The 13,979-nt window shown below is 45.9% G+C and overlaps 1 protein-coding gene across 2 annotated transcripts in view; it reads left to right on the forward strand.

The window, feature by feature from the left end:
• The window catches only part of BMF (Bcl2 modifying factor), a 74,431-nt gene that overhangs the window by 33,677 nt on the left and 26,775 nt on the right, over window positions 1–13,979 (forward strand). For both annotated transcript variants that reach the window (XM_040560347.1, XM_040560346.1), the window contains exon 4: window positions 11,827–11,914. In XM_040560347.1, the coding sequence (XP_040416281.1) occupies window positions 11,827–11,914 (88 nt within the window). The remainder of the gene's footprint in view (window positions 1–11,826; window positions 11,915–13,979) is intronic.

The following is a 13,979-nucleotide window of genomic DNA, read 5'->3' on the forward strand; positions in this document are numbered from 1 at the left end:
GTTTCCAAACCTATCAGGTAAATTTGCAGCAGGCAGAAACATGAGAATAAAGAGGGTGGTAAAGCAATATTAAAAAAGAAGATTACAGACTGGAAATTGGGCTCAGTGCAAAATCTTTTTTTTTTTCTTTTTTTTTTTTTTTGAGTTACTGTAACTATAAGCAAGAAATGAGTGCCAGAGGAAATGAGAATTTAAGAAAATATAGACAGCTTGGCAGGGCCACAAAATGAAGGCTTTAAGGAAAGAAAATTTAGAGAACAGAAGGAAATATTAGTTGGAGAAGTGATAGCAGCATAGAAACTTCAGCTTTTCAAAGAAATAATCTTACACACAACTTTTTAACATCAAAGTCCCTCGCTGCATGAAAATGGTAAGTTTTACCACATTGATCCTAGGGGGGGGGAATTACATGCAAGCTTTTTTTTAACCTGTTGGGAGAAAAAAACATGTACACAAAGGCAGGGAAAGAGGAAACCGATTCCAGCAATTTAATAGTTAAGCTGCTGGAATAGTTACCAGACACTGTTTCTGTAGGAATGATGAAGCTGAGATTTAGAAGACGTTGAAAGAATTGTGATTCCGAATGGCCAAATACACATTAGTGCCCCCACCTTGACACAAATAAACCACAGCTGCCTGGACAGCATAATTCCCTTTTGGCTTGAAACTGTATATGTTATTTAGAAGGCTCTTTGAGAATAGAAGTAGCCCAGTGAGAGATTCATAGAGAAGCCAGGGATCTAAAGCTGACCCAGCAAATAACTGCTTCTCGCTGCTTGTGCAAGAAAAGTGAGGCAGTTGGAACCTCGGCAGAGGTAGCTGGAAATACAGAAAATAAGCACCAGTCCTTTCCCCTAAGAGATAACAAAGCAATAGCAGGTGCTCAGGGGCCGCGCTGAAAGGCCTGGTGTTGAATCCCCAATAGCATGAAGCTGGTGCTGCCATTTTGGCCTTTGTTTGGTTGTCAGCAAGGAGAGCTATCTGGCTTCTCCTCATTCTTTAATGTGAAATTTTTATTCTCTCCAATGCGTGAAGTCACTGAACCTTCTGACCTGTTTACTCAGTGCTTCCAGAGGCCATTCATTTCCAAGCATTAGTGTGTTACAGGTACTTGGAGTCCCCAGTTCAGCCCTTTATAGCAGTTATTTGTAATTCTGATTTGGTCTTTGAATGCTCAAGAAGCACTTTTTCCTCACCAGGTGTACCACTGCAGAGCTGCACCCAATGCTGTTTCCACCCACAACACCCTTGTCCTTGTCAGGTGTCAGGACAGGAAGCATCTTCAGCATCCAACTGTGTGGACACTGGTTTTGAAATGGCTTCCCAAGCAGTTATCTCCGGGCTGAAAATGTTGCTTCACTCTGATGTGGCTTAGGGAGGCTCTTGTCTGACTACAGCCCAATGTGAGAGATACTTTGGTTATATTACGCAGGCTAAGGGGCTGTGGATCCAGCACCATCTGGCCTGCACATATATCTGCAAACAACATGCTGACCATAACTGCAGCACTCGTGGAAGGCACCCGATGCGTCACGCCAGGGGCAAAGACATCACATTATCCACGAGGCCAAGTCTGTGGTTGCCTTTTGAGAAACTTCACCCCACGTTCTTTTGGAGAGTACTCAGGAGAAAACCGATAATGGGAAGAGCTTGGTGGCATGTAGATTGGGACTTTCAGATGATTTTGTACTTGATGCCACGTTATACTAAATTCTAATCATTGACCTAGAAGCGAAAGCCTGAGTACACATTTCTGCTTCAGGAAAGTGGTGGAGTACAGCTTGTTTAGGCAGAACTGCCAGAACTAGCAGTCTAACCGGTAGCGATGCGGGACTCAGCATAGGATGCAAAACTGGCCTGAGAAACCTGTAAATATTTGAGCAGCTAATCTGTACTGCATTATCAGTACCTGAGCCAGGTAATTAAAGCTAGCTCTCGCACAGCTACAAAACCTCTGGTCATGCCTTTGGGTTGCAGTGTAGGCATGCCTTGGGTGTCTAAGAACATTTACTTCTGCTTTCAAGCCTCTCTTTGTAACCATTTAATATGCTAAATGCATTGTATGGTGGGGCTCAGGGACAAATATGTTCTATAGTCTGTCACAGATATTAACACTGGAAGGCATTCTTTGATGGAAATAGCTGCATGCTTTGGGATACTATGCTCCAAGATGCTGCACTGTGCCAAGACAGGCAGGCCATTGCTTCTCAGAAGGAAACAACCACGAATGCATCGTACACACTGATTTATCCTTTATTTTGCCCTTCAGCTTGCCAAGTGCTTTGGTAGCCTCACAACTGCAGACTTTACATAAGTAAATCCTTGAGTATTTGCTCCTATCAGTCCTGTTGGTTAAACATTTGGGAAAGCCAGCTGCACCATACAGCTCACTGCATTGCAGGAGGGATCCCAAAGTGGTTTGCAAATGGTATTTAACTCATTATTCAACACATATAATTTAGGGTGTTCAGTTGGAATACCGAAATTGAGGCTTTGGTGCTTCAGTTCAGTTCCTATAATCCAGAGCAAGCAGACTAGTTCCTACTGATCCCATATCTATCACTGAGGTGCTGCTTCCCCAGCCTGCAGCACCACTTCCATTGTGTGTTAAGGTACTGGAACTTGGAGACATCCATCTTTGTCCCACTGGGAATTCCCCTGCTTGCAGGCGGGTGCGGGAAGAGTTGTCTCATGAAGTGCCCAGGATATGGGGAAACAACTCTGTTTACTGTCCTTGACTGCTTCACAGTCCCTGTCAGGTGTGGTCTGACACACAATAGCATAGTGTTCTCCTGAAATAGCTGTTCTTACAGGTGGACATTCTGGGAAAAAGGTTTGCTTAGCCAGAGCTCAGAGAAACAAGTTCCTCCTTCTCAGAAAGCTGAGTGGAAACTCGTGACTGCAGAGTGAAGGCACTGAGGCGCAGCTGCTGGAAGGTACAGGGATGAGTGTGGGCCAGGTAAACCCACAGACTCACGCAGGAAGGTTAGGAAAATGAGTCAGGAAAAGAAGAACATTTTTCTAAGCGCATTTAGCTGTGGGACCAGCATCACTGAAAGGCTCAGTGGTTCATAGGACAAGCTATGAACTGCTGGAAAAGGGTCCTGAGACCCCTCCTACTTCCTGAGACCAGCTCAAGGCTTTTTCTGGAGCACTCAGGAGATGGATTTGGCAAATGTGGGTGATAATCATTGCTTTTGCCTAAGTCTGCTCACTGTGCTATTGAGGATTACTTGTTTCAAGGGCCTTGCCAAAGACTGTGTGTTATGTGCTGTACCCAGTGTGGGCCCCATGAAGATATAAATCGTTCCCTGATGCAAGTGTGGAGCTTTTGGGACAGGGTGAGCTGAGGCTGCTGTGGATATCTGAAGAGTTGGGCTTGTCCTTGGAGCTTAGTGCAGCTGGATGTGCCAGACTTTCTTCCTGTAAGAGGGAAAGGAATGGAAAACTGAGGGAAGACACAGTGCTGTATTCCACTTATATCAAGGAATACATGAGTTTAGTGGATTAAGAACTAATACAACTACCAGGCCCCCTTCTGGTCTCAGCAGTACAAATTCTACTGCAGAACTGCAGTGGCAGCAAACACCAAGTGGGTCTTGTTCAAGAGGAGTGAGTCCTCCATGCTCTTTTACAAGGAGCTTGATGGATGCTTTGAAAATGCCAGTGCTGCTGGGGAAAGCAGAGGGGAAAGGAGGGATGTCCTCTGCTTGTTGACCCAACTGGTCTAGAAAAAGATCTAGAGTTTGTCATCGTGTTTTCAGATCAGTGGTGAGTGCACATATCTCAAGAGAGGATGGTGGTGACTTTTCCCCCTTCATTGCTGTTGGTAGCAGTCCAATTTCACCAGTCCACTGCTGGTCTAGCCAAGCACTGCCTTTGTTTGTTAGATGCGGTATGTAATTAGTCTGTGGAATCACTACCACATCGCTGAGTCCAAGACTGAGTAAATGAAACTCAGCAGTTTTGTGCAAGAACATTGACTTTTAACATTAGATTAAAGAGAGGTGATATGAAGAGCATAAATCAAACTCTTGCTATTGGCAATTGAGAACTAGTATTCCTCAGCACAGATTATTGCAGAAGACTTCTTGCATTTTCTGGAAAAAGAAGTATTGGCTACTGCCAGGAGATGATACTGAAGTAAACAGACTGTGTGTAGGTATAACTTTTCAGGTCCATGACGGAATGGGCCACAATGGCAACAAATTGCTGTTGACCACTGCACTGATAAACATGTTTCCTGAAGGGAAAACAAAATACCCCTGTCTGTGTCACCAAACTCAGGAATCATAAAGATCAGTTGGCCATGTGAAATGCCACCTTTACATTTTTCTCCACTATCTGCAGCAAACAGCATGGGCTTTGTCAGCAGGCACAAGCAGTGAAGGTGAATATTAAGAGCTGCTCACGGTATTGATTTTTCATTAAGATGAATTGGTTGTAATTAAGTCTAACAGAGGCATACGTGCTAATGCTGTGTTATTTATTGCCTGAATGCAATCCTTCTTTCTTTTTGTTCTTTTTTTTTTAACTTTGTTTTTTTTTTTAAATCATGTGAAGTTTCTTCAGCTTGCTTTTTCTTTCAGTCTCGTACTATTTCTGCCTCTCCCTCTAGAATATATGTTGGTGTGCCTTTTCTTCTTTCAGTGTCTGTTTTCTCTCAAGACCAATTTTTTTTTCTGTTGTGTTTAATTGTTTTTCTCTTGATTTATTGTTCCAAGACCATGCTAGGCAGTCTGTTTATTTATAATTTGGATTATTTTAAAATGGATCCAGAGCTGTAGGTCAGTGTTTAAAAATTAACTAATAAAATACACAAATGAGGCCCAATGGTCAACATGAGATTATACATCCTCTAGGATTTGCATGCTACTCAAAATAAACCACTGGGGAATACCACCCCCAGGACCCAAAAGCATGGAAAATTCATTCATCTGGACTGCAGTGGGCCAGTAAAGAAAACATACATGGGGACCTTTGCTGACAGCACTGGGCCACACTTCTGACTGACCCAGCAGGTGCTCCTCAGGAGGAGCACGGGTGATGGTGAGGTGTGACAGAGAAGTGCTGGGCTCTGCCCAGTGCAGGTGTCTACCTCCAAGGGTCTGATCCCCACACATCTGCGTGTTTTGGGAAGGCGCAGCTTGAGGAACGATAAGCTTGACACAGAGCAGGTCACAGAGCTGAGGTTACTGAGCTTTTGCTGCACCTTCCCCCCTTCCACCACCTGGAAAAGCCACTCCGGCAGGAGGCAGCACGAGCCGCTCTGGCCTGGGACACACCACCACCCCATGGCAGCCTCGGGGTGCCTTGCCCCTCCGCCATGTTGGCGCTGTCCCTCACACGGCAACCTCACAGTTACAGCCCTCTCCTCATGCTCCATTGCGAAGCTTCCCCAGTAAACAAGCAAGTGGTGCCAGGGTGAGGCCAGAACACCTCTGGAGCTGCAGGAGCGAAATGCACCTGCTCAGACCCTGCTCGCTGCTGCCCTGAAGATGTGTGGTTCAGGTGCTGGTGCAGTGCGGGCACCAAGCCTCCCTAGGGCCCTGTGGCGGCCCCAGCAGGAGCATGCCGAGGCTGGAGGAAAGAACCAGTGCCGCTCCGCTGCCAACAGAAGGGTGTTGGAGCAGTTGCCCCAATGAAAACAAGATCAGGCGTTTTAGTGTGGTGTTAACAGCTATGTTAAAATCCTCACACTTTCCAACAAAAGAAAGGCCCTCAGAGAAACCCAAACAAACACTCACACAAGCAACACTGGAAGTTGGCTTGAGTTACAAACACAGGAAATTAAATACAAAACCGTGTTACAATAGCACAGAGGATCTGACTTAAAACAAGCCAGACAAGAGCATGCACTGTACAGATTGCTGTATTTTCCCTACCCCCACTCCCAAAGGGATTGTCCATAAATACACACATGCAGTGTATGCTTGTATATACATGTATGCACATACACATGTACAAGCATGCACCATTTCTACCACATTAAATAAAACAGTAGAATTAAAACGGTACAGTAGCCTTTCTGTGGGCTGAGCTTATGCAGTGTACATGTACACGAGGGAGCTTTAGTCAGGACAGCAAATACCGCATGCTTAGGAGTAAAAGCTTGTTTGTTTTATTTTCTTTCTTAAAGTGAGATCCTCACAAAGCGTCCGTCTACTGCACAATTTCACAATAAACGAAGGTGCAACCGAGAGCAGTGCAAAGGTGAGAGCAAGGGCAAGAAGGCAGGAATTCCTTAAATAGGTTTTACTCCTGAAGAAAACATAACATTTAATCTTCAGCTGCAAGTGCAGTAGCAGAAGACACCTTTACTCCAGCAGAAATTCCCACTGAGGGCAATCCCCAGCTGGGAACGAAAACCATCTCCCGATGGCCAAGGCCCGCTGGGCTGTACAGCCGGTCTCCTCAGGCGCCCTCTCCCACCCGAGGGCACCCCGCCAGGCCCTGAGGGCACCCTGCCAGGCCCCATGCCTGCTGCAGCAGCCCCTTGGCCGCCCACGGGCGCCATGGGGCCGGTGAGGAGGGGAGCAGACCTCAGGCCGACATGTCTCGACATGTCCCTCCCTCTGGGCAAAGCCCTTCCCCTTGCTGCAAGTCTGTGTCTCGTGTCCTCGGGCCTAGGGTACGAGCTTGTTTTTTTTTTTTTTTTTTTTTTTTTTTCCTTTTATCTTCAGAACACTCACAAAAGTATTTCAGATGAGAACTCTGTTATGTTTTCCTTTCCTTTATTACACTTTGCTACAGTTTGTCAATACTGGCTACCGGTGTTATTTGAGGCCACACTTAAAAAAAAAAAAAAGTCCTTCCCGAGCTCTGAGCATTTATCTGAAGTTCTGCGTAAGGTCACATGTCTCCTCCAGCAGAAGGTCTTGCAAAGTTAAACAAAGTCCCCTCGCTTGCTCTGTCTGAGTAAATACAGACCATATTGGAGTAAATAAACAGCCAGGCAGCGTCCCAGACAATGGGCCTTGGCGATGAATTAATAAACTCTGCCTCTCGCATTAGCAGAGTGTGACTGGAACTGGCAGCGGTCCCTGGCGGGCCTCCAGAAACGATTATTACTAGACAGAGCCAAAGGAGACTTGGCACGGCGCAGGGCCCACAGCTGGAGATTAGGTAACAGAGTCAACGCGCTCGCCGAGCTGCCAGGGCGTTGGTCACCCTGCCTGCAGAGAGGGTCAGGGCTGTGTTTTTGTAGCTCGTATTCACACGGGGTGCCTGTCTCCCTGGCTCACGCCGCTCCGGTTTGCAACCCGTAAATTTGCTCCAAAGCATCGAAATTGTCATCTCAAACCGAGACAGTCGACCAAAATGCCTGTCTGTGTAGACAACTGTGCACCCTCCCCGCCCTGCCCACCACCCGGAGACTCTGATGTCTTTGGGTCAAGTGGGGCCTGGTAGTACTGCCAAGGGGACGGCCAGACTGGGCCAGGCAGCTGGGCAGTGCTATTTTGGGCAAGGGAGCAAGATTTGCTTCTGTAAATAAAAGACTTACCTGGGCTTCTCTTCACAGATGGGGGTTGAATCTGGAAGCAGGGGGTCTGCTAAGGAGGGAAAATCCTCCCAGTGGCTTGTACTGGGGGCAGGCTGATGTGTGTGAGGAGCCATTGCTAACCCATCCACTTCCTGAGCTGGATAAAGGTTGTCACTCAGACACATTATTGAAGGAGGTGTGAATAGCAAAGGACTGTGAACAGCTGGTAAAAGTCATACCCCATTCCCACATCTAAAAAAACTGTGGCTGCATTGTTTTCATGGACCATGGTGCAAGAACCCCCGAGCTCTCTCCCAGAGCAGAAGAACCACCACCTTGGAGCCTGGAAGCCCTGAAGTCACCCTGGGTGAGTGTTTCAGCAACTTCAGTTAGCAGGTTTATCAGTGGGGCTAACTCCAGCATAAACGCCCTGCTGACGCAGTTGTCCTGCTTTCCAAGAGCTGAGCTACTTTCTGCACCCAGTGTCACACTATGCTTTGCAGGTGTTTTGGCTCATTTAGGCCTGCTTTTTGGATCTCTGACATGGGTCTGCTCAATGCCGTGCACAGGTACTCCTGTGTTTGCACATAACATCCCCACAATAAGCTGTAAACATGTTAGCAACATCAGATTGGCCTAGCACTTCTGTACTGGAGTACAGGTGAAAGGAGGGGTGATACCTACTCCCACTGTGAAGCATTTTGAGAATTAGGAATGAAAAACTAGCTTTTTCAGCATCTTCAGAAGAAGGGGGGCTGTATGCTAAACCACTCTCATTCACAGACGTTCTGAATTCAGTCCCAAAGGGCCACAGGACCATTCTGATGGCCCTAACTGCAGGAACATCTCTATTTGCGGCAACCCTGGAAATGAAAAGCAGGAAGAAAACAGGGTTTCTTAGTGCCATTATCATAACTGGAACTACCTGGATTGCTTAAAGAGACCAGTTACATAGGGGTCGGTAAAGTTACCAATATGAAGACAATTAAGTCTTTTTTTTTTTACATGTATGCTACAGTAAATGGCAATACAAGCATTTCTCATCCTCATTTACTGCTGAATCCCAAACCTGTCCTGAACTGAATGCCCCCAAAGAAAAACAATAATAGTTTCCAGCTCTGAATACTGCCTTTTGTCAGGAGCTTTGAAAGCCCTTTACAATGGAGAGGAATCTCATTTTCTGTGTCTTTCCACACAGAGAAACACAGTCATGGAGGCATAGCCTGAGCCCTGCTGTGCTCAATGCCAGGTTGTTATCATGCCACCTCCACTACATGGCTTCCTCTGGACACCGCTGTGCCCTTGCCACTCAGCGCCCATCCTCAGAGGCTGAAATCCCAAGTGCAACTTCATGTGGACTTGCCATATAACTTTTTGTTATCTACAAATGAGACTACAAATGCACCTGGTGTGAGTAGGTGATTGTTGGATCAGCCAGAGGAATATTTCAGTTAATGCTGACCAGGGCTAAGGTAAAATTGGCTCCACAGCCCTTTGCTTCCTCCCCAGACTCCTTCTTCCACAGCAAGTAAGCAGGGTTTTTCTTTTATAACAAGATTTGAGGCAAAGAATTGCTTTCCCATAGCCAAGGAGCAGATTTTGTTCTTCTCCTTAAATCACCTTCAGCTTGATGAGCGTGGGCACTCCTTGCTGGTGCCTCTAACCATTGCCTGGAGAGAAAACCTCTGCGGAAAGTGAAATTCAGAAGAGCTAATAAAACATTTTCTGAAGGGTTTGAATCTCTCATTCCAAAGAAAACAAAGAGGTCGGCTGACCTTTCAACCTGACCTTTTTTTTTTTCTTCTTTTTTTCTAAGGCATTAAGAAAAACATTCTGCAAACAATGAGTGCTCGTGGTAATTGTCCCTCCCCTGTGCCCCACTTCTTGCCAAAAGCAACATTTCAATGGCTATGGGGGGTGGAGGTTGAAAGCAAATGAGTGAGCAAGCAAATGCTGGCTTTCACACATCAGTGGCTGGCTACGCCCTGACCACATCCAAGGAGGTTCAAGGTGAGGGAGCCATGCTCTCAGACTGCTCCTCACTGAGTTTTAGAGTTGCAGGTATCCAAAATATTGCAGTCCAGGTATGGAAATCTGTGTTGGAGGCATTAAGAAAGCCCAGTCAGAAGATAAGAAAAAGGGTTCTGCAGCAGCAAAGTGGTAGTGAAGTATAATTTTTACTAACATCTCTTCAACTGACTACTGAAATTCACCTTAATTTCACATGCCACATCTACTCATCCCTCAGCTTGTCATGGTCATTTTCCTAGCATCAGGAAAAGGCCTGGTTTGAAAACAATTTCATGTTAGAGAAAAAGAAGTGCTGTTTTTATATGAGAAAAAGCTTCTTGTACCATTTATCTCCATTGTTTTCCAGCACTAGGACCTGCAGTGGATCCTGCTGTGACATGCTTCCAGCTGCAAAAAGAATCAAAAGATTTAGGGTTGAGTTCCCTCCTGATTCTGGAACATGTTCCACTGTGCAATCTTTTGTAATATCTCTCTGCAATAAAAGCACTAATGCTCTCCAAGAGGCCTCCCCCTTTCACTTTCCTCATAAGAGGTGATGACAAGCTCCCAGCCCAATTGTCTACACACATCCTCAACTTCAGGGAGCCAGAGATTTAGCTACCTTTCCTGATTCTGACACTAACCTGTACTCTGGTCCTGGGCAAATTGCTTAAGCTCTCCCCACCCATACAAAATTTTTGTAAAAATCCCTCCTTGGTAATACTGGGCCAGCAGTGTTAGTGCTGCTGGGATATGGTTGTAGGCAGGGGGTCTTTCAGCTGTCTTTGAGACTCTGCTGCCAGAAAAGGAGATCTGCCTATGCCAGGTCTCATCTTGCTAACTCCAGGGCAGCTGAATCAGTTTTGTAAAAGCACACTGGTATTGTCAAGGTCCTGCCTTTGAACGTGTTTCTCCAGCTGTAAAATGTGGATGGAAACACCGAGGCAGCTCTGTAAAGGTCTGCTGAGATTTAAGCTATGTTGGCATTCTCTTCTTTAGTGTCAGTGGAGCTGGCGAACACAAGGAGAGAGCAGAACGGTTTCTGCTTTTCTTTGAATCGTACAGTAAAACCCGCAACCCTGAGAACAGACCTCATAATTCCCAACAAGCACACAAGTGGGTTTAGGTGCTAGCGTGGGAGGGATAGGAGAGGTTCGGAGGGTTATGTAAACAGTGCATCCAGAATCTTTTTGTTACCCTTCAGATTTACTTCTGCTCTTCAGTAGGAGTTTGTACAGCAAAGTACAATTTTGTGGCTCTTCTTCAAGACCATTAACTCAATATAAAAATATCAGCACTGTTTTTATTATCTGAAAAAAAAAGAACTCAGAGCTGAGTTTCTGTGAGCAATGCTCAGTTCATTAAACAATGACTCAGACTAGGTTTTGTGGTGGAGGATTCAGCTTTTCCCTAGCGGTGGGATCAAGATGTCCTGTTTCCACGATAATCTACCTTTCATCTCTCTCACGTTGCAAAACTTGTTTTTACCTTGATCCCACACAAACCCGTTAGTTTCTTGCTTTTGTTATTGTAAATTATTTACTTTAGAAATGCTGAATCATGGCACTGAGGTCAGAGAAAATTGTATTTGTATTTAAAGTAAGAATTGTTCCCACATCATCTGAAGATTCCCGGACTATTATTTTTGCGTGTCCTCATGTTCTATGTTTTGAAAAAGTTCAAGTGGCATTTGGTTTGGCCCTGTGCAGAGAGGTGACTTTTACCCTGGAGATATTCAATCCCAGCAAGGGTCGCCTGCTAACCTACGTGGGAGGAACCCTGCCCAGGCAGCGGAGCTGGCGTCCCTCAGGCGAGCGACTCGAGCGCGTGCCCGCCTGCTCTGCTGCTGGCTGGCCTCCTCCGAGCTCACCGAGGCCCAGCAGCACCCAGAGCTGGCTATGCCCGCATGGGTGTACTTTGCTCGTGGGCGGTGGGGCAGGCTGCAGCTCAGAGAAGTGCCCTAGGCTCTGCATGAGTACCGCAGCCTGGCCCAGCCCTGTCCCTGGGGTACCTCTCTGTGGGCTGAAGAAGACCCACCGAGCGGCCTGGAAGCACAAGTGAATTGTGGCCAAGGCCTCAGTGTGGTTATTGCCCACTGTGGCCATCAGTGCAAAGGCAACCTCTCCCCCAGCTCCTCGCCATAAGTTATGTCCTGGTGACTGGATCACATCTGCAGAAATTCTGCGGATAAAAACATGGCTGAGACCAACATCTTTTTTCCCAATTTTTTGTAGGTTTTTATGAATAAGATGAAGTGCAGCAGAGCAGGTGTAAGATAGTGTGCATCTGAAAAAGCTGTAATTTACATCTTGTTTTGTTATGCTCACTTACAGGTGCATGTTTTACCACCCTGCCTACTGCCTACGGGATGGCTGCGAAGAGAGCACTGCTTGGAGAGTAAGTGGAGTGGGAAGATGCCAGGTGGGTTTCCCATGCTGATGACTCCTTCCAGAGGCCAACTGAACCTGAATCAGTTAATCCCTTTTTTTCCTGTGCATTAGACATAGACTTCTTTTACATTACTACTAATGGTTGAGTTTCCCACTTTAGTGGCTTTTTTCTTCTGAAGATGTAGCAGTGTTCTGTAATTGTAGGTTATTTAAACCTCAGCACACCTTTGAGATAGGATTTATCTGCCCATTTTACAGAAGGACTAGGTGAGGACAGGCAGCTGTAAGCAGATATGTGCCAAGCTGTGTGACAGACAGGGATAAAAACCCATTTTCCTCTCTGTTTCTGCAATGAGATGTTGTCTGTTTAATCCAGACAACTGTGTCGAGGGACAGGGTTTCTCAGCAGGACAGCATGACTTGTTTGTATGTAAGCAAGAGCCCAAGCTGAAGACCAAATGAATGCTGAAGTGCTTGTGACCTTTCGGTGGCAGAGGAAAGTAACTATTTCATGTGCAAGTTGCCCTGCTTTTTACAGCCCTTCCCAGACTGCCATGATCTCACTCCTTCATGGATGGACTCTCAGGTAGTGTTAGCCTGCTTACAGGCACAGCTATACCACAGGTGCTAATGTAAATTAGGCTTAAGGAGAAATGCGAGTCCAGAGCTCTGAATTGCTACAGGACAATGTCATGCAACCACAGACTTCACTTCTCCCAGGCTTTATTAAGACACCATCCATGTGCTTGATGCTTGCTCCTTCTCCATGTGTGAGTCTTTGCCAGGCTGTTGGGGAGTTGCGTGTGTGCTGAGAGGCAAGCAGAGCTCCTTGCCATGGCTGCACTCTGCAGCAGCTGCAAGGGGCAGAAATGGATGCCAAAATGCTGTGAATGGGAGATTTTGAAGCAACACAGGACTCAGGGAGAGAGCACAGGACCCATGAAGCAGGAACTTTTGGGTCCTGTGTTAGCACTAGAAACCTGCCAGAAAAGGGACAATTGTAGAAGTACAATCAGAGAACTATATTCTCTGGCTGTTTCCATGGAGTGTTCCCCCTTCCCAGCTGTGCTGGGGTGGAGGTGAATTTCCAGTGCAGCGGGAGCACTAACAAGTTAATGTTTAACATTATTATTACCTCATCTTCCAGAGGCTCCTTCTAAACATAACAATTGACGACAGGCTCCTGATAGTTTGGAGGAGACCGACCTCAGCCCTAAGACTATGATGAATATGATTTCCCTTCCCCCTCTGTTTTGATTTTCTGCTCTGTTACTCCAGAGCATTGGCTGGCCATGACCCCTGGCTGCTTTTTCTGTAATTACCAGCTCCTGCCAGATTTACTGTGGAAGTTAATGTCTGTTCCAGCCAAGTCAGCCCCACTGTTATATTGTACGAGACAGTAACCCCTTCATTACAAGCAGTTCTTGAACAAAACAAAACAAAGAATCAGGAAAAGAGTTTCTAAAGGCCTTGTGGAAGGCCTTATGTGCTTGACAAGGGTGCCGAATTAGCATTAGCACTTTCATTACATAGAAGCCTGCCACAAAATCTTCTTCAAGGTCTTTCAAATCCTGCAAAGCTTGTGGGGTGCCTGGTGAGGAAGCAGGAAAAAAGCAACAAATTCTAAGGCTTTCTTTTCAGTCCACTATGCTCCTCTGGGACTTTTCTTCAGTCTGCACGTGGTCCGGAGGGACTTTTTTAATAAATTGACATTCTGATGTTTTAAGGTTACCCTTAAATTCAGAAGGCTCTTTTGTCAGATATTGTTTTTGCAAGCCATTTTTAACATGCTCAAATGAAATTTGCTAAAAAGGGCAAGATTCAAATTCAGATGGATATCCACCAAAAGCACATGTCTCAGGTTAGGCCCAGCCATCAGAAACACCTTGAATTCTGCCTGAGGTTCAGCTGATCAGAACAGTTCATGGGTTGCATTCATTACAACAGTGGAGAGAGTACTTTAAAGGTTTGTAGAAGATGAAGTATACTTGATACTAGCCAAGGGCTAAATGCAGTTAAAATAAAGACCAGTTTCTGATAAAAATTGTAATGAGCTACCTCTGGAATCGTCCTGTTCATGGGGTTATGATGAGTAG

This window comes from Cygnus olor, chromosome 5 (assembly GCF_009769625.2).
Source record: "Cygnus olor isolate bCygOlo1 chromosome 5, bCygOlo1.pri.v2, whole genome shotgun sequence".
Classification (NCBI taxonomy): domain Eukaryota; kingdom Metazoa; phylum Chordata; class Aves; order Anseriformes; family Anatidae; genus Cygnus; species Cygnus olor.